This window comes from Apiotrichum porosum (assembly GCF_003942205.1).
Source record: "Apiotrichum porosum strain DSM 27194 chromosome Unknown scaffold_8, whole genome shotgun sequence".
Taxonomy (NCBI): domain Eukaryota; kingdom Fungi; phylum Basidiomycota; class Tremellomycetes; order Trichosporonales; family Trichosporonaceae; genus Apiotrichum; species Apiotrichum porosum.
In genome coordinates, this window is record NW_021167115.1 from 288,598 (window position 1) to 314,608 (window position 26,011).

General features: G+C 60.6%; 6 protein-coding genes across 6 annotated transcripts; 1 reads left to right on the plus strand and 5 right to left on the minus strand.

Moving 5' to 3' along the window:
- Positions 1-1,535: 1,535 nt before the first annotated feature.
- Positions 1,536-3,236, minus strand: EHS24_008890 (uncharacterized protein; the record flags this gene model as incomplete). Its single annotated transcript, XM_028624189.1, has 2 exons — positions 1,536-2,868; positions 2,926-3,236. 2 exons carry the CDS (start codon positions 3,234-3,236, stop codon positions 1,536-1,538), a joined length of 1,644 nt encoding a protein of 547 aa, XP_028475261.1.
- A 1,588-nt stretch (positions 3,237-4,824) lies between these two features.
- On the minus strand, positions 4,825-6,252 carry EHS24_008891 (uncharacterized protein; the record flags this gene model as incomplete). The annotated part of the gene is made up of 1 exon (XM_028624190.1): positions 4,825-6,252. The coding sequence occupies one exon, from the start codon at positions 6,250-6,252 to the stop codon at positions 4,825-4,827; it is 1,428 nt and encodes a 475-aa protein (XP_028475262.1).
- A 3,493-nt stretch (positions 6,253-9,745) lies between these two features.
- On the plus strand, positions 9,746-12,923 carry EHS24_008892 (uncharacterized protein; the record flags this gene model as incomplete). Its single annotated transcript, XM_028624191.1, has 5 exons — positions 9,746-9,750; positions 11,059-11,075; positions 11,152-11,247; positions 11,311-11,320; positions 11,396-12,923. 5 exons carry the CDS (start codon positions 9,746-9,748, stop codon positions 12,921-12,923), a joined length of 1,656 nt encoding a protein of 551 aa, XP_028475263.1.
- A 2,795-nt stretch (positions 12,924-15,718) lies between these two features.
- EHS24_008893 (uncharacterized protein) lies at positions 15,719-16,548 on the minus strand (the record flags this gene model as incomplete). The annotated part of the gene is made up of 5 exons (XM_028624192.1): positions 15,719-15,759; positions 15,829-15,883; positions 15,982-16,075; positions 16,301-16,377; positions 16,501-16,548. 5 exons carry the CDS (start codon positions 16,546-16,548, stop codon positions 15,719-15,721), a joined length of 315 nt encoding a protein of 104 aa, XP_028475264.1.
- A 937-nt stretch (positions 16,549-17,485) lies between these two features.
- Positions 17,486-18,149, minus strand: EHS24_008894 (uncharacterized protein; the record flags this gene model as incomplete). The annotated part of the gene is made up of 4 exons (XM_028624193.1): positions 17,486-17,569; positions 17,666-17,759; positions 17,960-18,024; positions 18,096-18,149. 4 exons carry the CDS (start codon positions 18,147-18,149, stop codon positions 17,486-17,488), a joined length of 297 nt encoding a protein of 98 aa, XP_028475265.1.
- Positions 18,150-19,781: 1,632 nt separating this feature from the next.
- On the minus strand, positions 19,782-25,151 carry EHS24_008895 (uncharacterized protein; the record flags this gene model as incomplete). Its single annotated transcript, XM_028624194.1, has 5 exons — positions 19,782-24,370; positions 24,419-24,554; positions 24,614-24,692; positions 24,734-24,798; positions 24,870-25,151. The coding sequence occupies 5 exons, from the start codon at positions 25,149-25,151 to the stop codon at positions 19,782-19,784; spliced, it is 5,151 nt and encodes a 1,716-aa protein (XP_028475266.1).
- Positions 25,152-26,011: the final 860 nt, after the last annotated feature.

The following is a 26,011-nucleotide window of genomic DNA, read 5'->3' on the forward strand; positions in this document are numbered from 1 at the left end:
GCAACCCGCGCGGGTATCCAACCTCGTCATCAACTACTACTGCACATGGTACAACACTAGGGAGGCACAGGCGGGTGCAGCTGTGAACCCAACGGTGGTTCGGGCAAGAAACCTGACTTGAACATCTCCGTCGGGATAACAACAAAGTCTCGCAGGCTCCTTCCGCCAATGTGCGTACACCTCGTTCCTTCATTAACTGCACATGTGGGCCACTTGGCACTCTTGGAGGTAATTCCGTTGCACATTGGCAGAGCAGGGTCGCAGCCCGTAAGACGGGGCCAGACCACGCCGTCGTCGCGCCCGGCGATCACGGAGCAGTGCCACCACCGCCAAGGTTGGCGAGTGGCTGTCATCATCTCTCCGCCAAGCATACTTTGTCCTGACCAGCTGATCAGCGCATTGTGGAGCTTGCGGCTGTTGCTGTGACCTGCCCGTTCCGTGCCGTCCACCCTGGCCAGACACAGAAAGAAGGTGCTAGAATCGGGCCGTTCCCGCCATACCCGGCGAGAACTCACCCGCACCGGTCATTGCTGTCAGCTGTGAATGTGGGGGTCTGTTGCGGGGTGCGGGGTGGGATCGACTCTGACCGAAGATCCGAACGACGGCGGTCTTGGCGGTGTGGGGGTGGCATATGTCATCAAGCAGTGGCACGTGGTGCACATGTGCCACATATCCACATCTGCATCTGCAGCATGGGCGATCATACAAGCAGATCGCAGATGCGTGGTTACGTATGCCGCAGATGTGTTCGGTTGCGGTTATGAACGGCCCAAGTCCGACAACAGATTACCCTACGACCGCTGCGACCACCATATCCCGTATTGACCTTCCAGACTTTATGTAATGCCCGGATATCGGTGACGTGGGTTCCGCCCCCATCCCAGCGCCGGTGAAGGTGAGAACATCACCATTCCTCGAATGAGGGGTACTTTCGCACACCCGGCCCCCCCAAAACATGTGCTCGAGGCCAAGGCAGTCCCGCAGAAGCGGCAACGACAACAGAAAAACACACTAAGAGGCGACTGCGGCGGCATGTAGCGGCAGGCGGCAGCCGCCGAACGTTTGGGCGTGTGATTAACCCCAACCCCCACACGATCGCATGGTGCAACACAGATCTCACAGACCACGGAGCGGCGCCGACGTATGTCGCACTACCACTGCCGGCGGCCGGGATGTCTTAGTGTGTGGTGGCCCGCCCCGCACCCGCACCGATAAGACGCGCGGATCGCGTGCCGACCCCCATCGCACACACAAGACAGTTTGTGTGAGAAGCGGTGGGGGGCCGATACTGTGTGCCAAATTGTCGAGGTTTGCAATTCTGACCATGCCGCTTGCAACAACTATGTGTGTTCATCGGCAGCACGATGTCATCCATCTGGAACTGTATTGTGCCTGCCCAGCTGACGGGATGCTCACAAGCGGCTGTTCGTTGGGAAGACATGACATAGGGCTCGCAATGGATGTACGGAAGGAATAACCGTTTGTGGCTGTTTGGCACTCATCACGATGTTTGGCACGCGCCTGAATTGATAACTTTAGTAGAGGGTGGCACACTCCCAGCTGTCAGCCGAGTCAACGTCGCCGGTACCGTTGTACTTGGCCTCCTTGGGGTAGGGGCAAATGGGACGCTGCCTGGACACCTCGGCCTGGGTGTTGTCGTCGACCCACTTGGTGGCGATGATGCTGTCTGGCGCGGTGCCGTTCTCGACCCACGCCATGAGGGCGAGGATGACATCGTGCTTGGCGTCGCTGAAGCAGGGCACGCTGTGCAGAGACGTGCTGATGGACGCAGGCTGGTTGGCGCCGGCAATGTACCAGGGAGCGTTCATGTTGCTGGGCGTGCTCTGGCAGTGTTCCATGCCGGGGATAAGGAACAGGCGGTAAAAGTCGTCGACGTCGATGCCGTGCTCCCAGATGGCCCGCACGACGTGGGTGTAAAAGTACAGGCTGCTGCCTGTGGCGAGCGTTCCGTCAGAAAGACCGTGGTGGTGGATCAGCTTGCCGCCGCGGTTGTAGAAGGGCGAGAGGTCAAAATCGTCGGCGGTCGCGTTTCCCGGGTTGATCTCATCGGCAAGCTCGACAGTCTCGATGGTCAGGTCCTCAAAGGTCCAGCTGTCGCCGAGCTGCATGAGATCCTGGGCAAAGCCCGACTGGCTCTCGAGGGTCGCGAGCGAACCGGTGCCCACGTCGTTGTTCCACGAGGCCTCGGTGCCAAGAAGGAGATGCGAGAAGACATACGTCTGGTTGGTCTCAACCCAGTCGTTGTAAATCTTGTTCAGCGTCTCGATCTGGTCGGGGATCAGGCACGACTCGGTGACATTGGGAGCGCAGAGCAAGGTCAACGGGTTGAAGTTGCAGCGGAAGGGGTCCGAGATGATGGTGTCGGTCACCCCGTCCTGCGGGTCACACTGCTTGATGACCTCGGCGCCGATCACGTTGAACATGCTGGACGGGATGAAGTGGCTTGCGTTGGCCGGGTAGTTGTACGTCAGCGTCTTAACTGCCCACAGCTGGTTGTGGGTGGTCCACCAAGCTGGCGCGCCAGCCGAGACGCCGTCAAAGTCCTCGGGGAACAGCTGCAGAGCGCGGAGACCCTGGCGACCACCGACGGAACATCCGCTAAAGTAGTTGTACTCGGAAGCGCTGCCGTACCAGGCGTTGATCAAGGCCTTGGAGGCGACAGTCGAACCGTGCATGGCGCGCCATCCCCAGTCGGTGATGGACTCGGTGTTGTTGTAAGCCCACGCTGTCTCCTGGAATCCACCGCTGTGGCCAGTATCGGTGGACATGACGGCAAAGCCGTAGCCAGCGCCAGCGCCCATGTCAATGTAGTTGATGCCACCGGCATAACCGCCGTTGCCAACCGCTCTGTTTCCGCCATCAGCATGCGCTCATCGATCACTACCAGCAGGTCGTAAAACGTACAGGAAGCGGTTGTTCCAGGCATCAGGCAGAAAGAGGCCGAAGCTGTAGTGCGTGCCAGCCTCCGAGGTCACGTTGACCTCGACGGCACACAGGGCCTGCAACTTGGTTGGGGAGCTGGGGTACGCGGTGTTGTTGGTGACCTCAAAAGTGCCGTTGGCAGCGATAGCCTGGGCCGAGTTGACCGTGGCCGTGATGTTACTGCTGGCAAGGAATGCCTCGAAAGTGGCAGCCGTACACGACAACGACCTGGGGGCGGACGGACGGGCGAGGGCCAGCGTGCCCAGCGACAGGAGCGAGATGGCGAACAGCATTATCGCGATATCTGACTCAGAACGGGATGAACGACTGGAAGGTCAGGTTGGCATGGTGCAGCAGCTAGCCCATGTATGCTTTATACTGTCAACAGACATGGGTGTGCTATGACAAGCTCCGAACGTCGTCATCATCACCGAGAGGAAACGCATTGTTTCGCAGCGTCAAACCGCCACACCCCCTACTGCCTTACAGCTAATTCGTAAATGGACGGGTGAGAGACCCGTCTCTTCTCAAGCGAAGGTGCGGGTCGACGTGGAGCTTGGCTGCTGGTCAAAGGACCGGACAACCACAGCCGTGGAGTGTCCTGCTCTTGCATTGTTGGGAGATTTGGGGGTGACAGAACACGGCTACTTCAGGAAGGCGTTTCTTGGAAGGTTAGCTGCTCGTCCCTTTGCCTCGGTCTTGGTACCTGGCCACCGTCGCTGGAACAAACCCCCCTGAAATTGTTTTGCGTGGCTGGTCTTCGATCGTGGGCTGCTCGAAGAGTACAAAGACGAACCCTCTGTTGTATTCGCTGTCTCGACTACCGATTCCTGCGTTAGTCGGCCGACACAGTACCCATAAGATGACCACAATCCAGACGATGTGCCTGGTGAAGTGTTCGACAGAGACTTCAGGAATGTGGGCACGCGGCCAAATGAAGACCGAGGTGTGCCTCGTTGAAGCAGGCACCCGACCGTTTCATAAATGGCTCTTGTATGTTCATGACATGTCGTGACTCCTCGGCCTCGACGTCGTTCCAACACTCGGTCTTGGGATGAGGGCAGCTGTGTTCTGCGCCTTCAGACTACCGAGAGCAGGCCCCAGTGTTCTGAGTGGACTTTGATTGCAGATGACCGCGTGGGGTGGTGGCACGGCCAGTATTTGACTCCGTCTGTTGCAAACCCCACGCCCTACAGGACACAGTGTTGCTATTACCAACGACGGCTGGAGTTGTCGTGGGGCGCACCCTGGACTGCGAAGGCAACAATTGACGGGCCGTCTTGTGCTCTGAACCAACAACCCAGCGTCGTGTGGCGGGTGTCACACGACCTATCGTGACACGGGGCTTCAGCCACTGAGGACGCTCGTTTGTGGCCTCTGTGTTTTTCGTAAATAAAAATGAAAATAATTGGGCATCAACAGTAGCTTAATACAGCCTGTCCCACCTGCGCAATTAAGGTTGCTGCATATTCTCCAGCCACTTTTTTCGGCATCTATCGGGAAGTGTTGCCGGGCGAACTTGATGCTGGTGCGATCAAAGAGTGCGGAATGCCATTCTGTGACCGACAATGTGAGACAGTCAGTGGTGCCGTGGTGTGGCGTCGACTGGACCCAAAGATCCAGAGCATGCTCCGTCCCAATATGCGTATAGGTCTCTTGGACCGCACTTTTCTCTGTTCGAATATGCAGCTAACATGCAGCTAGGCCGACAAACATCACGAAACACTTTTGTCAATATATTTCGGTTCACACAAAAGTACAGTGCAACCACGTTATAAACACGCAATTTTATTCCTTGTGATTCCGTAGACATTTATAGTATGACGAGTGGTACCAGTGGCTAGCCGGCGGATCTGCCACCACTCCGCAGTTTACGGGAGTTTATTGAGATGTATTATTCGAGATTCGCTGTTTGTACTCTGACGCGAGGTCTGTGAGACTCTGAGAAATGCTGTCCTCGGCGCACGATCCGGGGAGGAGGTTGGAACCGAGCACCTCAAAGGTGAGGTGCGACCACGACTCGGTGTCGGGGATGTAGCCCGAGGGGGCCTTGCCGTTGGACATGGTGACGAGCATGGTCTTGAGCATGGGAGCCATGGCCTTGATGCGCCAACCGATGCGGGTGTAGATCTCAGCACCGACGGTGACGAGGATCTTGTCTCCGATGCCGAGCACACCGGTGCGGATCTGAATGGGGGCGACGTTGGTGGTGTTGTACACGCCCGGGTGGCCGGCACGGTTGTAAGTCGAGTTGTCGAGGCGCTTGCGGCCGGGGCAGGAGACGTTCTGCTGCTTGCTCCAGATGGTGGGGTTCGAGTCCCAGTCATTAGTCTCGCCCATGACGCGGATGACCTCTTCGGCAACGATGATCCCGAGAGCCTCGATCTGGGTGAACACTTGGCGAATGTAGACAGGATCGGCGCGCGCGATGGGTAGCGAACGGTTGCGTACGGCCACTTCGATCGTCTCGTGGTCGACATCGTAGCCCGTGATGTTGGCAAGGCGCATGGAGAGCAGATCGTTGGTGGTGGTGCGGAGCCAACGGGGGTTGACGTCGCCAGAGGCCTGCTGCGAGTAGATGGCGACGACGTCTCCGGGGAATGCCTTTTCGATCCAGCGCATCATCGCTCCTGGCCAATCGGCACTGGTGTAGCCGGTGAGGTACGATGCGACGGGGTGCATGGCGTACGAGGTGTAGGAAGCAATAGCGGAGCCGTTGGGGCGGACAAAGGTGAGTACCTCGACCTCGCGGTCGGCAGGAGCGGTGAGGTTGACAGCCTCGGTCCACAGGCCAGTAACGGGACTGATGGCGTCGCGGTTGGCGTTGGGGTGCGCAGAGCCAGTGTTGTAGCCAACCATGGCGGGTTCCATCTTGGACATGGCGATCTTGACGGCCTCGACAGCAGCGCCGGGAACCTCGTAGTAGCCGTAGTTTTCAGACGTGAAGAAGAGTCCGATACCAGCGGGTGAGGCGCCGTGGGTGTGGGTGGACGAAAGAATGATGTTGGAGACGGGGATGTCGAGCAACTCGGCAACCTGGGCTGCGGCATCCTGGTAGACCAGCTCTTCGATGTTGCTCAGGTCACAACCGATGATGGCGGCGGTCTCGTTGTTGTTGGAGAAGACGATGGCGCGGACGTACAGCTTCTCGTGGTCGTACTCGTCCAGAGGCAGCCAGCCCGGGTTGACGGGAGGAGTAATATCGACACGAGCCACACCCACCATGAGACCGGCGGGATTGGAGATGTCGAGGGCGGCGCGGGCGACGGTCAGCAGGGCGCTGACCACCAGAGTCTTAAAGAAGACCATTATGAGCTAGAGGTCAATGAAGCGAACAGTGATCTGGGTTTCCAATGAACACGGCCCGCATGGGTTTTATACTCATAGAGAAACTAGAACCGGCTCAGTTCACCTGGCTGGGTACACGAGTCGGGTTTCTCTTCCATCGGTGCTCCTGCCACAGTCCCGTGCACGAGTGGGCGTCCCCCGCCACTGCTTGCTTATTTTTGCTCTCGTCGACAGCAACCTTCTGCCGTCATCACCATTATCAACAGAGCCCCCACGGTGCCTGCGGGCACTAAAAACCCCCCAATGCCCCAACCCGATCCGTGCCTGGCCCCGCTTATCGATCGACGGGGGGAGTGGATCCGTTGCTTTCAGTTGTCTACACTGAAAAGGTCTCGGCCCACCGACCATTTCACCGAGGTGGAGTTCGGTCAGCAACACCTAAAGAGGGTGGGCGGCATTATCAAGGGCCTCGTTTCAATGCCGCTTCTCCTAGGATGCTTGCAGCGCCCTCGTCGATCGCCTGCTGGCGCATATGTGCCAGTTGGAATGTTCTGTTGAGGCACGAGCTCACCGACCATTTCACCGACCTTTGCCTCGGTGAAAGCGCGGTCTGGTCAGGGGGTCTGGCCAAGGGATCTCCTGGCTCGTGTCAATGCCGCCTCACCATGGCAGCCTTATACCAATCAAGGCCCCCAGAAGTACGTGCGCAGCTTGCCCCACATCAATTCTGGAGTGCAGAAGGTGACGGGTGTGCAACCCCTCGTTGTTGGCGTTACTCCGCGCACCTCAAAGCCACATACCCTCCGTTGGGATCTAGTTAGCCGAATGCAGTCCGGGACCTGGGAGCAGGGAGGTTGACATGAGAGAGACAGGGGGGACCGAAAGACACAACTGTGGGTGCAGAATTGCAAAGCTGACGGGCCGCTGTCCACTGCCGCAAGCACCTTACGCCAGCCTCACATACGCTCTGTCACGTAAAGCGGAATGTTGTGTCCTACTCCACTGCCGGCGGCCCGGTGGCCTGATCCGGATGGTCATCGTCATGACAAGGATCTGCCCTGAACACTAATGATATACTCTTTACACTCAAACGACAATTGTCTGAACAGCGGCGCCCCATGCAACCCCGGCAGCCCTCCAAGGCCCCACCTGACGCAAGTGGGCACCATGGAGCTTCCCATACTTGGCACGTTGTTTCCTGCATGAACCTGGGTTCTATTTGGAATTGCGCAGGACCAACTTGTTCCCACTCCACCCGCCCGCGGCGGCGTCTTTGCTGATCACGAGCAAACGTGGCGCCGAACAAAGTCGGGGCTGGCGCCGTTGTGGCGCTGACCATATGCACACCACGTCGGCGCTCCCGCGGTGATCGTTCGGTGAGCTACGGGGGGCTTACCGAGCGGGCTGCTCGGTAGACTCTCACGTCTTGCAGGGCAACTGGCCAATTGTGCCATTGTGTTGTGTGTGCCATTGGGGTTGCTCGCAACAAGCCACGATGTTGGCAGCAACGGGGCAACACGGAGCCGCCTGGGGCGCATGCAAACGGCTGTTGGTCTCGACGGCCAGTCAGCGGCGTTCTCGTTTGCCCGTGTCGCCTCGCTCCGCAACCCCGTCGTTGCCCCGCGGCTGTCAACTGCGCGGTCAATGAAGCCCCCTCGCTTCCGGGAACTGGTAGACGGGTCTAACCTGACAAACGAGTGGTGTAGCACGACATTCACATACCCCTCCACCCCAGGAGCCATACAGCCGACGCCACCATGGCTGCACACGGGGTCTTCCCCACCCTTTGCGCGTGTCCTCTCTTGTCCTGAGTACCCCGGTTCCCGCAGTCGGTAGGCTCGGCATCCCGATCGTGCCGGACAAGCCTCCATGTATGGTTATAGCCGGCAAGCATTGTTGGTACGGGGGCCGTCTACTCGTGTGTGGCTCCCTCGCCCCTCGCCCCCCCAGAGCACTGCTCCGTGGGCCCGTTGGGGAGGTCCGTGGGTGCCCACCACGGCCGGGGATGTCACCGCGGAGTGCGGAGGATGGGCAGGGGGCGACTGGGGGGACGGCAAACCGTGTTCCAAGAACACAGAAGCAATTCATCGATTTGGCACTGTGGCGGGAACTTTGCGGCGCCTGGAACACGTAAAGCGTTACGCAAGTGTCCGTCTGTGCTATACGCAGAGGTGCATTTCTCATGCCGCGTATTGTTCTGGGGGGTGCGGGTAGACTTGGGTGCCAACAATGAACTGCGCAGACGCTACAATGAAAACTTCTGCTGGAAGAACAAGGCAATGAGCAAAATAATCGCGCGCGCCCACTGTGCCACTGTGGAGGTTCTGCGGGGCGCGGCGGGCCGGAGACGGAGACACGCGTATGCCCCGGCCGTTGTCCAGGCCTCGTGTGTATGGCCAGCAGGACCAGCTGTTCGGGTTTGCGCGCTGCATACCAGGTTCTCGTTTGTGTGGTTCGAGTTACCTGGCGTACTCTTGTTTGGTATAATTTTTCCGTGGTTTAGACCGCGTCCCTGTACTAGGAGGAGGGCTACGGGAGCGAGAGGAGGGGCTTTCGGGGATTCGGAGAGGAGCTGTTCGTCTTGTGCGCAGCTAGGTAGGTCTCACACGAGTCGAGGGATCGAGGATGTGGAACAGGTGTCGTGCCCATGCCGGTGCCTCCAGCGGTTGCCGCCGGTGGGGGGGGGCAGTGGAAGATCCATTCTTGGTCGACGGTGTCTGTAATTTTCGCTGGAAATCTGTAAAGAACCGCTTGGCGGCTGCGAGAAACAGGGCCATCGGTAAAGCGTCGCCCCCCCCCACAAAGGGTTGTTCGCACAGGGGGGGTACAGGGATGTCACGGATGCCGCTGTCAGGTGGGTACGAGGGTCCAATGAACAAGGAGGTTCGAGTGGACAGAGGTTGCTGCCAGCTGCCAGCATGGGCCCATGTGATGGCCAGGGATGCGACATCGGCGCACAGTATCCGGCGGGTGGATGTGGCCATGCGCACAGTGCCTGATCGGGCCGCAACTCGGCAGCGTCCGACCGCCACGCAACAGAGGCGAGACACCACCTCTCTTGTTTCCCAGAAGCCGGAAGCCGGCTGTTGCAGCGCCGAAGCAAAAAAAAAAACAGTAGGTGGGCACATGCTGTCAGCCAGTCACAGCCGTGCGTGTCACTGGCCCCAGCGCGTTTGAAACGGAATGTTGCTGACTGAGAGGAAAGCCCAAAAAAATATTGTCGCAGCCTCTCCGTAAAAGACTCTCGACCCCCAGGGTTCTCACACATACCCGTGCGCTGCTTTGGTGCGGCGTTGAACATGTGTACGGGGTAGACGACCACGGGGAGGCGCCGGAGGCGGCGTGGCGTGACTTCGCTAACCGTAGCGTGGGCTGTCAGCCGCGCATACGGCCAAGCATTACCGGTTTCACCGGTGCTGCACCGACGTTTGACACTCCGGCGCGGGTCCGTGTTTGATGTACAGCATGATGGCATCGGTGGTTAGTCGTGTCTCGGTGATAGCATTGGAGGGCCATGTCGTAGCCGCGGCTACGATCGCCCCGCTGGACACGTCCGCTTCATTGTGCCAAGTGTTGCAACCTTTTTCCATTGTTAGGAGGGATCGTCGGGGACCACTGTGTGCCAAAAAAGCACAAGAAAAGAAAGGACTGCGCATCCGCGGGGATCACGCCGCATTTGCAGTAGGGAGAGGGATGCTGTGGTAGGAGGGTGGAACACAACCCTTTGTCAGGATGGATGCGGTGATGGCCGTCGTTTTGTTGTTCTCTCCTGTTTCCGGCCGTCCGGCTCCGTCATAGGATCTCTCATATGTGCTCCATCCGGGGGCCATTCGCTCATCGTCGTCGTCGTCTCGCGCGTTGAATCTGGCTTTTTTGCCCCGCTTTTTCGATTTTTTTAGTTATTTGGGAGACCATTTGGTTGTTTTGTTTCCCTTCCCTGACTAGACAACCGTGTCCAGGGTGTGCAACCGGCGCGTGTGCCCATGTGCAGGCCAGGGTCGCCAGAGGCCCAGAGGGGGGGAGGGGTTCGCAGAGAGTGCCTGGGTGCATGCAGGAAGACCGAGCGAGCTCGCTCGGTTGCATCGACCGGGCCTCCCTCTACGGGCCACAACGGGGCTCTCTGCCCTCTGGGGGAGGGGGGATCTGGGGCCAAACGACCTCGCCACCTCGGGGGGATCGGTGACCCTTTGCCGTCATATGGTGGTGCCCTGGCTGGGGTATGGTTTTGTGGCATGCTCCTCCTCTTCGGTCCTCTGCCTGCCGTCGTTTGCCGCGTGCGCGGGTGTGACCAGCTGACCGCCCGCCGTCCGCACCATGTGCTCCCATGCATAGAGTGTGTGATTCTTGGGTCCCAGAGGCCTCGCCCTTGCCAGCCGTCTCTCAATGGGGCCGCCTGCAAGCCCCACTGCCCCTCCCCCGCGCCTCTCGGCCCAAGGCCGAAGGCGTGCATCAGGGCAGAACCACACCACAGAGACAAGAGAGCGAGAAACCCACCACCTAACGCACACGCTGCAAGATTCACCGCGTCCGTCCGCAAACCCGGCACTAGGACCGAGAAGCCAGGTGCAGCACCCAGGTGGCCAGGTGCTCTTGGTGCGGCGGCGCGGCGTTCTCAGCTGACTGGTCTCTTCCGCCTCTGGAAAACACTCACCCCCCCCCCCCCCCCACCCCGACCACTCACGGGGACCCCCCGTGATCACTCACATATATAACGCTCGCCCTACCACCATCACTTCATCCCCATCCTCCCCGCCTTTCAACTCTCTCTCCCCATCGAGTCTTGACAGGCCCCGCAAGAGCGCCCCCCTTTAATCAACTAACAAACAGCCAACACATCACCATCAGTGAGTCTTTGGTCACCACAGACAGCCACTTTGCGCCCAATTCTTTGGATTGTTTGGCTGACATTGCCCTCCTCAGTGCCCGGTGGTACCATCTCTGCGGCCGACCGCGTGGAGGCCCCCGTCACGGTCAAGGCTTACCTTGCCTGTGCCTTCGCTGCCTTTGGTGGTATCTGTGAGTACCTCGCGTGACCATTTGGGTCAACATAGAAAACAGTTTTGCTGACGCCATTCACAGTCTTCGGTTTGTGAGTTGCCTTGCGGCCAGCGGCAAAACCACCCCACTACCAACACAAGACACACCTTTACTGACCCCTACACAGCGACTCTGGTTACATTTCCGGTGTCATGGGTATGGACTATGTGATCCACCAGTTCACTGGCATCCCGATTCCTGGCCCCGACGCCTCCGCCGAGGAGGTCGCCGCCTTTGTCCTCCCCTCGTGGATGCAGTCGCTCATTACTTCGATTCTCTCCGCCGGTACCTTCATTGGTGCCATTGTCGCTGGTGACCTCGCCGACTACTTTGGCCGTCGCACCACCATCATTGCCGGTTGCGCCATCTTCTGCGCCGGTATCTGCTTCCAGGTCGCCACCACTGGCTACCAGATCCTTGTCGTCGGTCGTGCCATTGCCGGTGTCGGTGTCGGTTTCGTCTCGGCCATCATCATTCTTTACATGTCCGAGATCGCTCCCCGCAAGGTCCGTGGTGCTCTCGTCTCTGGCTACCAGTTCTGCATCACCATTGGTCTCCTCCTCGCCTCGTGCGTCGACTACGCCACCCAGGACCGCATGGACTCTGGTTCGTACCGCATCCCCATCGGCATCCAGTTCGCCTGGGCCATCATCCTCGCCGGTGGTCTCTTCATGCTCCCCGAGTCGCCCCGTTACTTCGTCAAGAAGGGCCGTGTCGACAAGGCCGCCCAGGCTCTCGCCCGTATCCGTGGCCAGCCCGAGGACTCGGAGTACATCCAGTCCGAGCTCGCCGAGGTCGTTGCCAACTTTGAGTACGAGCGCTCGCTCATCCCCGCCGACTCGTACTTTGCCTCGTGGGCTGCCTGCTTCAAGGGTGGTCTCAAGCGCCCCAACTCGAACCTCCGTCTCACCATTCTCGGCACTTCGATGCAGATGATGCAGCAGTGGACCGGTGTCAACTTCATCTTCTACTTCGGTACCGTCTTCTTCAAGTCGCTCGGCACCATCACCAACCCCTTCCTCATGTCGCTCATTACCACCCTCGTCAACGTCTGCTCGACCCCCATTTCGTTCTGGACCATTGAGCGCTTCGGTCGTCGCCCTCTTCTCATCTGGGGTGCCCTTGGCATGCTCATCTGCGAGTTCATCGTCGGCATCATCGGTACCGCCAAGCCCAACGACACTACCGTTGCCAAGGTCCAGATCGCCTTCATCTGTATCTACATCTTCTTCTTTGCCTCGACCTGGGGCCCTGGCGCCTGGGTCGTCATTGGCGAGATCTTCCCCATCCCCATCCGTGCCCGTGGTGTCGCTCTCTCGACCGCCTCCAACTGGCTCTGGAACTGCATCATCGCCGTCATCACCCCTTACCTTGTCGACACCGACCGTGCCAACATGGGCTCCAAGGTCTTCTTCCTCTGGGGTGGTCTCTGCTGCTGTTGCTTCGTCTACGCCTACCTCCTCGTCTGGGAGACCAAGGGTCTCACCCTCGAGCAGGTCGACCGCATGATGGAGGAGTGTGGCTCGCCCCGCAGGTCCGCCGGCTGGCAGCCCAGCACCACCTTTGTCGAGCGCCGCGAGTCGACCTCCCCCGAGAAGGTCGGCAAGATTGGCCACCAGGAGGAGCTTGCCACCGACGCTGCCGCCGCCGTCTAAGCGATGGTTCCCGTTCTCGCAACAAGTGTCCGGGACGATTGTTATAAAGCGTTGGTTAGGGTCAGTAATTGTCGCCCCGGGGTCTGGCCCCAGTAAAGGAGTAGTAGTGTGTAGTAGTTTGTGGATGAATTATTTTTGAGTCTTTTCTCAACCTTTTTGAAGCCACATCCGCTGTCCAGTGCGCCAGTGCAGCCACCAGGAGCTTTTTGCATGCCATTAAGCAGACGGTCGTGGCCATCACTCCAGCAGCCCTCACCACTGGCCACTGGCTCCTCCTTGGATCCATGCGCAAATCTGACCTCGCCGACACACCCGACTCCACACACCCTTCTCTCTCCCCACCTTGGCTGTGGCCCTCATGGTGCCAAATGCCCGCAGTCTCGGTTTCAGCTACAAAGAACGGACATAGTTCGGCCTGGTTTGTCGGACGGGCCGCCCCCACCGCCGCTTACGGCGAGGCGCCACCCGTCCTCCATCACCCCCTCATCACATGTTACCGCCCACCTGGGCCATGTGTTTGAGCGCCGGGCAAGCCCCCGGTGGGGTGGCGCTCACGCCGCCTGCGGTCTGCGGTGATCTGCGGTGCGGCCAAATGGTCACTCAACTCCCGTCCCCCCCCCCCCGACGCTTCCCCCACCTCCCCGTCCTCGTTGCAGAGTCCTTGTGGGTGCAACAGATTGCTCCTCCTGGTCTTCGCCGGGCAGTACACAACAGATCCAACGGACGCGCAGGGGAGAGACGGGACGCGACTGACGCGCCAGCCCAACACGGCAAACGCCCACTCTCTCGCACCCACGGCAGCTGCTGGGGCACGAAATAGAAAAATGAAACAGTCGTCATGCACAGCGTCAGTCTCTTTCTTTTGTGTGGACGGTCGCTCGGTCGCTTGGGTGTTAGGGTCATGTGAGTCGGACGCGAGACAACATGGCACATCTTGAACGGGCAAGGCGGAGCTCGAGCTGGAGCAAGTGGCCAAGTGACTCGGCCCCCCCCAATGAGATGGGGGCGGCCGTCATGTCGATCGGTCTGGCTATTGTCACCGCGCGCGGGTCCCTACGTCAGCGGTACATTCACATACCTCGCAACGGAGCAGCAAGCGAGCAAGACCAAAAAAGCAAAATCCACAAAAAAAACCAAAACCAAAACCAAAGCAAAACCAAAGGCAAAGGCAAAGGCAAACAACGCCAGAGCGCGGTACAGGTGCACCATGACATGCCAGGGTGTGCTGCCGAGCGGCACGAATTGTATAGGATACGTATCTCGCTCCCGGCCTCCCGCTCGTGACTAGCGCTCGGGGCGGGGGACAGTGCGACGGATGGCTCCATTTTAACCATTTTCCGTGCCCGCACACTTATCCCGCACATCGCTAGCCGGTAAAGTGTGAGACCGGGCGGTGGCACGGGCGGCATGTGGGGGCCGGGCAGGCCCGCCTCTGGGAGTGGCCAGAAGGCCAGAAGGCCAGAAGCCAAAGAGGCACAAGAGGCAGAAGAGGCAAAAGGCACAAGGCATGCTGTTGTTTGCTTCCAACGGCATCCTTTTCGTCTAGTTTGTTATCTGTTATCCGTCTGCAGCCGCGGCTCTTGGGCCCGGTCCGCACGCTACTAACCCTCTGTTGATCTGTTGGGGAGGGATTGCGATATCTGGCTGGACTCTGACGTACTATAGTACTCTTGGGGCGGCATTCGGGGTGTATCAGTAGTAGTACATCGCCAGCAGTGACCGGCCGGCACTACGACGACGGCGACGGCGACGTCGACCGCGACTGTTGGCCGTACCTTGTGTCGCTGCTCCCTGTGCGGCTCTTCTGGAAGGAACACATTTGCTGCGAAACATTGAGGTCCCCATGTCTTGTGTTTGCCAGGTGGAGTGAGGGCCCCGAATGGAGAGACACATGTTGTTCTACAACGGGAGAGTGAGTCGCCGAGCGACATTGGAGGGGACAGGCACTGCATGTCGCCAACACATGACCTCGAGGATGTGGCCTTGGCCACACCAACTGTATAAAGTGAGGTCTCCCACTGCAACTGCGTAGCTCCAGCGAATCTGTGACAGGTGTGTAGCCAAGCTCTCCTGTTTCTCCAGTCAGGAAGGACACATCGTCGTCACTGACTGACATGGAAGGTAGACTGCCAAGGTGATCCAAGACATGGACGCCACGCCCATTCGTGGCAGCGATGTCCGTGGGAAACGCTATCTATCCCTTGTACCGGGGTTACGGACATGCGGATGTGTTAGTCGCCGAGAGGTGGCTCTTGTACGGTACATAGACGCCGGTGCGGGACGGACGCAAGGACCAGAGCTTGCCGGCAACAACCCCCTCACCCATGTCTATTCCGAGCACTGGGTGCAGCTGCGAGCAACCCACTGTGCAAGTCACCGAGCGGGGGTGGCTGGGGGGTCCACGCCGGCCTGGAAAGGGGCAAACACGACCATGTCAGCTGCTGCACTCTGTGTGCGTCATGTCCAGTTGGTGGGACATGTCGACATTTTGCCATCTATTCCGAGACCTCCGAAATGGTAGCCGACGCCGGCAGCGAGATCTGGGATCAGCGATCAGCGATCAACGATCAACATCAAAAAAAGTCCCCGAGTGGCGACGGTGTGCGTTTGTTCTGGAAATCCTGGCACCATGCGCAGTGCGGCGAGCTGCTAGCAAGCTAGCAGAACACGCCCCTGTTGAAGACTTCACAAACTGCATCGTCTCAACAAACTACACCCCAGCCACCCATGCGTGCGGGGCTAAACTAGGCTATGCAAACACACTGGTGCTGCAAACAGACCGACACGTGGTTTGTTTACCACTGGTTGCCGGCGTGCTGCTCGGCCTGCTGCTGGGCTGTGGATAGATTGTCAGAAAATGGCGTCTCTTCGAAAGCAAAGCAAGGAGTTGCAGGCCAAAACTTACCCTGGTGCTTGGCCTTCTCCTTGTCGAGGAAGTTGAGGCCCTTGGACTCGAACTCCTGTGTGGTTGTCAGTATGGTGTGGTGGTAGGATATGTGACCGTCGCGTTGGACAGCCGCGACGCGACCCATGTTCAACGCTCAGGGAAACAACTTACGCGGTCAATGAAGGCACCGGCGAAGCCAGCGAGGAGCTGCTTGGCCTGGGCGTGCGACGAGGGCTGGCCGTTCTTGGCGTTGTGGTTCTCGTAGCTACATCAAGTCAGCTTGGTGCGTGGTAGAAGAGGTTGGATGTGGGCGCGAGTGTTTGGTCGTTGGTGCGTGGGCGGGCGTGTGGGCACAGCAGGGTGGTTGGGGAAACAAGCCATCGACGTGGAGTTTCAACCCTTTGCTGCGCGCCGTTTTCGCACCCACGTCCACGTTGCCCCCAAAAGACCAGTACTGGGCTTCCATCTACAACTATTGCCATGTACTCACGCCTTGGCGGCCTCGTAGGCGGCAGCGCCGGCGATGAGCTCGTGCGAGAGCTTGGCCTCGTGCTCGGGGTGCGAGGGCTGTGGGGTCAGTGATGGAGCTTGGCGCCAAGAGACGTGGGGTAGAGGGCGCGGGGTGGACCGTCGACGACGATCACCCGCGGGCCTGTACCCCAGGCTCTAGGGGGATTAGACGGCACTCACGTTCGAGTACTGCTGGTACTGCTCGTTGTGGTGGTCGAAGAGGCCCATGTTGACTAGTTGGTTGTTGTTGGTGGTGGAAAGTAGAGAAAGAGAGATGGGTGCTTGGTATGGGTATTTATAGAGGACGTGTTTGGGCCTGCGCAGCCAGCGCGACCCCCCGTCGACCCCGTGCGCAGCCCCGCCGGCGGGCGCCTCTTTCATCACCACAAGGGTTGCGCGCTGGTGTGAGCGCGTCGTGAGCGTCAAGGAGCGTCGAGGAGCGTTTCGACCGCAGGGCACAGCTTCAGTGCGTGGTCACCCCCGTTTGATGCATCAGAGATCAGAGACTGCTAGGCCTGAAAAAAGGCGGCCACGTTTGGCCACGTCTGCACCACTCTACCCCTGGACTTTTGCGTGCCATTGCGCGACCAACATGTAACGGGTTGGGTTGGTCGATCGATGGCGTACGAGACATCCCTGTTTTCAGGCGACTCGGGACGTGTAACCCCCGGAAGCGACGGGCAGTGCAGACAGATGTAGTCGGCACGATGGCGATAACCTTTGCTCGCATCAAGTCAGTGCTCACCCTCCCCGAGGGCCAACAGCAATTGACTGCAATCAGGTGTCTGGGCCTCGACGTCAAGCTGCAACATGCAGTAGCGAACAACTGCCTCTGCGACGCGCTCGGCAGCACGACGATACTGCGGTGCGAGCAACCTGCTCACCCGCCTCTCGGTCATATGGTGCCCTGGACATGGGGGCAAAGTCGCCGGCGGTGTCGACCGACCCAAGCGAGGGGGACACAGGATCGAGCCGGACTTTGGTATGCTCACAATCTTCTGGTTAGTGAACATTAGTTGGCACCCTGCCTAGCTGCTGCGTCATGTAGTGGTCGCAGCCACGTTCGCTCTCTCTCACTGCCTTCATCAAGTCTTCGTTTATCATCATCACTACTCGTCAAGTGGGTGTGCTGTGTCGAGGCGAGGCTGTTGCTAGAGCACGCAACTTAGAACTGCTGCTGGAGCTGGTTCTGAGCCTCGCGCTTGGCCTTCTCGCGGTCGATAAAGTCCAGGCCACGGGTCTCGGCCTCCTGCGTGGTTGTCAGTGACTTGTGGATGAAGGAAGGAGAGAGGAATCGAGGCAGAGATGCCAAACGCCAGATGCCAGAAGCACTACTACTACTCACGCGGTCGATGAAGGCACCGGCGAAGCCAGCGAGGATCTCGTTGCGGGTGGCGTGGCTCGAGGGCTCGCCGTTGGCAGCCACGTGGTTCTCGTAGCTGAGGAGGGTCAGTGGGTGACTCGAGAGCACGAAGAGACAGTGGTGGTGGTACAGTGCGTGCGTGGGGACGTGGCGACAGGGTAAAAGGGCACACGATGGCTACCTGTGCCAGCGGGGCACCACTGAGAGTGTGGCACTCGTGATGGAGATGGCGATGGGGGGAAGGGGAGGTGGATCTATAGAGGAGGATGTACTCACGCCTTGGCGGCCTCAAAGGCAGCGGCACCGCCGAGGAGCTCGTGGGTGATCGAGGCCTGGTTGCCCTGCGACAACGTGTGAGCGAGAAGCGCGATGGTGACGGACACGACAAGACAAATGGGCCACTACTACTCACAGACTGCTGCTGGTACTGGTCGTTCTGGCCCTGGAAGAAGTCGGAGAAGCCCATGGTGATGGATGTAGGTTGGAGGGGGTTGGGGTGGGGTTGAGAGAGAGAGAGAGGAAGAAAGAGAAACGAGTTGGGGATGAGAGACTGCCTCGAACTGCATCGCTGGCACCCGTTAAGTAGTGCTGGCAGCCGGTTCTAAATTGGGATCCCACACGATCACCGACGCGCGTAACGTGCTCGAGGCTATTTCGAGCCTTTTGAGCGTCCCGCGTCGCCATGCCCAGGACGTTTCACACCCATCTGGCAGGACCGTACTGTAGGTGCACCAGGTGGCGCTTGTTCATTGCAGTGGGGAATGGGGTGCTCTTGCATGCATACAGTACATGGCGTCAAGCAGCTCAGAGTAGCCAGGTTGATATGAGGGCGGGCCTAGAAACAGCCATGACGCGATCAAGTGCCACAGTCCACAGAGGTCGATTTCGATCCGTGATCCGTGATCTAATCTTGCTGGCACAGCCCCCGGCGAGACACATACAGACCACGGCGACGCACAAGGCTCTTCTGCCTACCTGCTCACCATCCTCGTCGTCCTCTGCATCTCTTGATCGTCACACACACGCCTGCACGACGGCGCCGCTCCAGGAGAGTACAAGACTGCGGAGTGACGTCGTGAGTGCACGAGCCTCCAGCTTCACCGGCGTAAAAGCCACCACCTTTCGCACGCCTCAACGCGTCACGCGGTGCAACTGGCGGGGAGGAGGAGGAAGACGAGGACGAGGAGATCGGCCCGTCGTGCGCAGCGCGAGACATCTCTCCATTGCGATTCGTGCACAGAACAGTAGTGTTTTGCGGCACCTGGTTAAACAGCAGCCGCGCGGGTAATAACAGCATATTGCACCATTGGCCCAAATTCTGGTTTGATTGAGGAACCCTTCGTTGCAGCGGGGACCTGTGGAAAACGAAACCATCAGATCTCTGCACGCTCAATGTCGGGCAAAACAGGCACACGGAAGATGACATTAATGGGCTTTGCGCAAACGAGCACCGCCATCGTCGCGCGGCCAGGCCACGCTCAACGATCAACGTGCTTGCTCACACTGTCGCGTGCATCGCTTGAGACGCTGACGCCTCTCCGGGATCGCCTGATACAGCCTAATAAACGTCCTATACGCGTCCTCGCGTCCTGAGGCCTGAGAGGGAAACAGAGCCTCCCCGTTACATGTTTCCAGGAAGCGTTTTGCCGGTTGGCGGATAACAGGGTATATGCCGCCATGTCAAGGCCGTGATCCCCAGTCTTCCGGAGCTTGCGATCGACGTGTCGTGCCATTGCAGCCGAGCGGTCATAGAGTTGCAGACGGCATCGGCATCTGGTCTCGCGGTGGGTGGATCTGGAGCCTGAACGCAAACGTTATATCCGTGCAAGCGAGCACCGAATGGACGGCGACCAGTGGCCTTTGGCCATTGGCGGTATCAATGTCAAGCCGGGCCAGGGTCAGGGAGTGGTCGTACACTTCCAGATCTCCGTGGCACTCGCACTCTCCGGACACAAACACTGCCACCGTCTATCCCAGACGGGGAGAGCCAAAACAAATGGATACATACAAGACAGCGGGTGGTGGATACAGGATGGACAATAACAAGAACACCATCTACGTGCCAGCATCAAACTCGAGGGCGAGCGGCCAGCAGAGGTCAGGTCAAGTGGGAGTGTGCGCTGGCCTGTGTGGCATTGGGCTGCTTCTGGTTGAGCGGGAGGCGCGGCGACGGCTGGCCCGGAGCGTGGGCGTGGCCGTGGTTGGCAGTGGTCGTGGCGGCGCTGGGGTGCAGTGACGCGACGGGGAGGTTGGGTCCCGCGACGCCGGCGACCCCGGCGACGCCAGAGACTCCCGAGAGGCCTTGCGACTGACTCTGGGTCGATGCCTGGATCGCATTGCGCGCGTGGAACGCAGCGAGCTGGGGTCCGTTGGTGTATTCGACCGTCTTCTTGGGCCGCGGCATGGTCTTGGGCTTGGGCTTGGGCTTGGGTTTCGCCTTGGGCTCGGCGTCTACCTTGTCTCCCTTCTTGGTGTACGGCCTGCGCTTCTTCGCCGGCGGTGCGGGCGCGGCAGCCTCGACACCCTCGTCGGCGGCGGGGCTGGCGGTATACTCTGACAGCGTGCGCTTGCGCGATCCCCCGCCGATGTTGGGAGGCGGGGCCAAAGTGTCACTCCCACTGCCACTTGCAGCACCCTGGCTGGCCCGGTACTCGTCCACGGTGGGCGGGAACGGCGATCCCATCGGCGACGGGGTAAGCATGGACGGCGACACGCCCATGGCGCGCTCCATGTCCTCGCGGGTGAACATGGGCGGCAGCGGCGCCGGCGTGACGATAACCGGCGTGGGCTGGGTGGACGAGTCGTGCGACGACATGGCCATCTGCGGCGTCGGGACAAAGTCAAGGGCGAAGGGCACCGGCGTGGGCATGTATGACAGCGGCGTCGGGTGTTGCGAGGCAGGCTCCGAGATGGCGATCACCGGCGGCGGCGGCGTCGGAAAGTGCGGCGTACCCGCAGGCGCTGACGGCGGCATGTCAAACCACGTCGGTGTGCCCTGCGTGGCCGGTGACATGAACGCAGACTGAGGCGCAGCCCAACCGGCACTGGCTGGTGTCCCCACGTATGGCGATGCGGCATCGGCGACCAGCGGCGCGCTCAAGGAGGCCTGCTGCGGGTCCCACATGGGCTCACTCCAGCCAGCCATGGCAGTCGTGTCTGCCGAAAAGGGGCTGTGGAACAACGTGCTCGGATCAGGCATCGAAACGTCGAACGGGCGGTACGGCTGCTGCAGTGGCAGTAACGATGTGTGCTGGGGCTGAGCAACGTTGACCTGGGCGCCGAGGTACGCCGTAGCCTCGTCCAGCGCCAGGCGCTGGCGATAGTCGGACTCTTGATACGCCGCAAACTCGCGCTCCATCTGCACAGCAGAGGGGAACTGGTCGACAGGGCCGATACCGTTCATGGGGGTGCCCGTGTGGCCCTGCGGGGCCACCATCTCCTGCTTGATCCACCAGTTGGCCGGCTGTGCAGCCTGGTGCGTGTTTGTGCCGTGTTGAGCTCCAGCCTGGGGGTGCAGCTGGATATCCGAGATGTGCTGCTGCTGCTGCTGCTGCTGCTGGAATGCCTGTTGCGAATAGTAGCTGGGGTCCTGCTGAACGGTCCCCTGCTGCCAATCCTGATGCTGAACGGGGTGAGGAGGAACAAAGGTAGTGTCTTGGAGTTGATTCGCGTTTTGCTGAGCCGTGTACAAGAGGACGTCGGGCTGAGGCATCGCAGCAGGGTACTCCTGGTGGACCACCTCCCCATAGTTGGGCACCACCTCCTGCGTGAGCTCGGGCGGAGGCTGCAGCTGGTGCTGGTGCTGGTGCTTGTACTGGTGCTGGCCCTGGTCCGAGTGTGGCACCGCGCCCATCATCAGGCTGACCTCGCGCATACGCGCAGCCTGGACCGCGTAGATCCTCGCCTGCTGGTCCAGCGCCTGCTGCTGCTGCACCTCCTGCGCGTGCACGGCCGACACTTGCTCCTGGGCCCGGTCTCCGTCCTGGTGCTGGTGCTGGTCCTGGGCCACCTGGGACGCCGCCGACGCGGTCCGCTGGTGCGCGTTCTTGCGCTTGTACACCCTCTTGGGCGGGCTGGGCGGTTCGCCGCGCGCGACGCGCGCGTCCCGCTCAGCGGCGCGCCTGGCCTCGCGTTTCTGCCGCTGGGCCTGGCGTTCCGCGAGCTTGACTTCTCCTTCCAGAGTGGCGGCGCGGCGCTCGGTGTCCAGCTGAGCTTCAGTGGGCTGTGGCTGGGTCTGGGGCTGGGGCTGGGGGTGAAACGGAGCTGCAGGCTGTGCCGGGAACTGCTCGTACTGGGGGTCGTACTGGGGACCGCACTGGACGTCATCGTATTCGATTTGCATGGCAAGGGCGGCGAGCATGGCGAACTCTTCGTCCGAGAGGGGTTGCAGCTGTGGCTCGGGGGGAGCCTGTGGCACTGCCATGGACGACTCGTGCGGAGGGGGAGGCGGCGGCGGCGGCGGGGCGGAGCCATAGCCCATGTCCTGGACCTGCTGCTGCTGCTGCTGCCCAGCCGATGCTTGATCCGGAGCCGTGGCATGCGCCGGAGCCGCAGCGACCCGTGGGGCAAACACGACCGGTTCGCCTTGAGCGAGGATCTCGGGCGGCAGCGTAAACAGCTCGGACATGTCCACGTCCTGTGTGCCGCGTCGGGGGAGGGTCCCCGTGCGCCTCACCTCGGCACCGCACAGCACGTGTGAGTGCGGAAGGGGAGGGTGCGGAATAGGAGGACGAGGACGCTCGAGAGGGGCCGCGCGACGCAGCACGGAGGGCTGTACCTCCATTGGCGGCACAGGAGGAGCGACCACCTGTGCCACTGGGCCAGCGTGTGGCAGGTTCTGCTGACGAGAAGGCATGTCGCCTCTCTCGTTCGCGTGCGGGGGTGGAACTGTAGCCGCCTCGACGGCAGCCACCGCCGGGATTGGCTGGTCAAGGGAAACCAGCAGGCCCTCACCCTGCTCCTGCGGCACCGGCAGCTGATAGACTGGGTCCGCGAGGTTTAGGTGCAGCACAAATGGCCCGCGCTGGGGTCGAGTGGACTGGAGAAGCGCTTCCTGGCCGGGGGTCAAGCCGATCGTCTGCGGGTCGTTGATCGGCATGAAGACCCGCCTCGGCGCTGCTGAGCCGGACGCTGGAGCATCACCAACGTCGTAGCCCTTCTCGCACATGTACTGCGCTGCCCATAACTGCTCGGCGGTGTACAGCTTGGGTTCGGCAGTGTTCCCGGGCGCCGACTGCGAGTTGTCGTGGTCTGGAGCTGCCACTCTGGCCCGGCGTGCGCGCCGTGCGCCCGGTGCTGGAGCCGAGCGGACGAGAGGCTGCTGCACCTGCTGGCTCTGTTGGCCGTGCTCGACAATGTCGACATGGCGACCAGGCAAGGTCGCAGTCTGGGCGACATGCTGGGAGGCCGCCTGGGAGATGGCCGTCTCTGGACCCACGCGAGGATCCGGCGCAAGGTCGCTGGTAGGCGCAGCGGTATGGCCGGGGACCACAATGCCGCGGTCTGAAAGCTGCTGGAGTCGGGCGCGCTGAACAGCCTCGTGGTGGGCCAGATCGGCTGGCGACAGCTGCTGGGGAGCTGGCCGAGCTGGGTGTGGTGCCGGTGCCGGTGCCACAACCGGTCGTGGACGCGGCTCCGCCGGTTGAATGGAACCTGGTTCAGTGCCAACCACGGTCTCGGTCGCGGGGACGTCCTCGCCGACATCCTCGGTCTCGGCAGCGCGTGCGGAGGTAGGCGGCAGAGGCGCAAAGATGAGCCCCACTTCGATACCGGGATTCTCAATCTCCTGGGGGTTGAACACGTCCGGCATGAGGTCCAGAGCACCCGCCACACCCGCGGAGATTGACCCTTGGTGGTTTCGCATCACCCATTCCGCGTCCCCGTTGAGCGCCTCCAGAGCAGACTGGGTGGTGAAGTTGTACCACTCCGGCCGGGGGACAGGCTGCACGAGCTCGCGGTACACCTCGGCCATGTTGGCTCTCGCATCCACCTGCCTCGCCGCCCTTGCGTTCTGGGTCGTTGGTCCCGGGCCCGCCTCGCCGAGTGGAGGAACGCGGGGCCACATGGGCGACAAGCACGGCGCCGGAACGTCGACAACATAGTGCTCGCCATGGCTGCGGTGTCGCTGTGCGTCCAGCTCCCTTTTCCGTTCCTTGACCTCGCGCCGTTTGCGTGCGGCCGCCATGAACGCGGCGTCGCGCCCCGCGGTCCAGTGGGCCCGGTAAAGGCGCTGGCGGGCCTGCAAGTCGCGCAGCTTTTTGATCTTGAGAACCTGCAGCTGGCGGCGGGCCACCTCGCGGATCACGAGGCGCTGGTACGCTGCGTCGGCTTCTCGGGCGCGGCGGGGGGCCGTAGCGGCGTCGCGCGTGGCGATGACGGTGTTGATGGCCGGCTCGGCGGGTCCTGCGGCCGGCTCGCCGAGAAAGTCTGCGATCGCGTCCTCGGGCGCAGGATCCGGTGTGGGCCTGGTATGTGACGGTCCGGCGTTGGCGACGAGCAGCTCGACCATCGGCCGGGGCTGCCGGTCTTGCGGGTTCAGCTCGGGGTGGAGGGTGTCCATGCCGGGCATGATGTGCTCGACGGGAGGACGGGCAAACGACTGAAGACCGAGGCGAGCGCCGTCCTCGCCATACTGGGTTGGGAAGACATAGCCGTTAGGGGGTACACCGCTCAGGACGTAGCCGCTGGCTGGAGGGAGAGTCAGCAAAGGTTGGGCACGAGAAAGGGGGAACGTACATGCGAGCCGATTCCTAACAAACTCGATAGATGGCTGGGGAGTACCGTCCAGGTGCGGAGACGCAATCTCAATGCAGATTTTGATAATTCTGGTCCACGTCTCTTGCTCGAGCACCTTGAAGACGTAGTGGAATTTCTGGATAGGAGAGGGTCAGCTCTGGGTGCGTGTTTAGGTAAACGTCAGCGCCCACCCACATTCTTGCACAGGTCGCGAGCGGTGTTGACAAAGCGCTCCGACGTCTTGTTTCCCTCGGCTATCTCATTCTTTTTCCAGCTGCATGGTCAGCTACGGCAAATGACCCTTGCACAACACACCGTGCAATGACCTGCTGGGCGAGCACGGCCGCCAGCAGTCCCTCCCAGGCAGTGTGCAATTCATTCTGCCACCCATGTCAGCATCTTGGACGTAAAGGAGGCCCGTGTGTGTGTGTGTGTGTGTGTGTGGACGTACCGTGTCTCGCAATGCCTCAAAGTACGCAAAGGCTACATCAAGGTCGGCTCTGGTTTCGTAGTTTGCCCTGCGCTCGGCGTCGGCGCGGTGTGGATCGACCACTTGGCCTGCAGCGGCCACGATGGCGTCTGCCCTCGCGGTGGCGGTTGCTGCATCCCGGGTCGGCGACGGCAAGGTCGGGGGGAGGTGGGGAGACGAGGGAGGAAGAGGACGAGTCGCGGGGTCGGACGGAGCCTGAGGCTCCTGGTCGGATGGTGGTGGAGGTTGCTTTCCTGGCTCCATCGCAAAAGATACGATGGCGTGGGTCTGTGTATGCGATGTCAAGCTCAATGTTTGTACAAAGTGCGAGGGTCCAGTCACGCGAGTAGAGTCTGATCAGCGTTCATGAAGGCGTGCCAGCTGATGGGTTTGCCACTGATGGCTTGGTGAGTCGGCCTCATGCTGAGGCAGTGATAGCAGGGGTACAAACCCATCACCATTGTCACGCGTCGGATATAAGACGTCTGAGGGGGGGGGGGGGGGGGGGGGGGGGATCAGTGTGCTTCCATTGTGGTGCCATCAGTCCATCAGTCAAGGTGACCCCCACCCCCCAGCTGGTGTGCGCTGAAGCATGGTCAGCATATATCAGCATCGCTTTCGGGAGAGATGGATCTGGAACGAGGCAAGGAGACAAGGAGAAATGGAGAGTGATACATGAAAAAGAAAGGAGTTTTGAATCTGGAACGAGGAGTCTTTCAATGTGTCCCGTTTCAGGAAGCGGTGTCTCGTCGTCGTCGTCGTCGTCGTCGTCGTCGTCGGGAATCTCCGGCGATTGCCGTGTGATGGGCCTGCAGAGTCACCCTCTCGTCGCCGCCATGACCCCGCTCTCGGTACCTCCGTGGGGCCGAGCGCGATCAGACAAACATATATATGCATATGCGGCGGTCGATCGTCGTCCCCGCTCGGTCCTCCGAGAAGCCCAAAAGGTTTAGCGGCCGCCGACAGGGCTATAATACCGGTAAAGTGGAATAAGGCGCTTGGCCTGAAATTGTGGGACCTGGGCGGATGTGGTGATCGGTGGTGGTGGCATGGTGGTGGCAGTTAGCGTCTGCCGAGGGGGCGAGAGAGAGAGAGTGGTGCCGAGTGACGGTCGTCCGCATGGC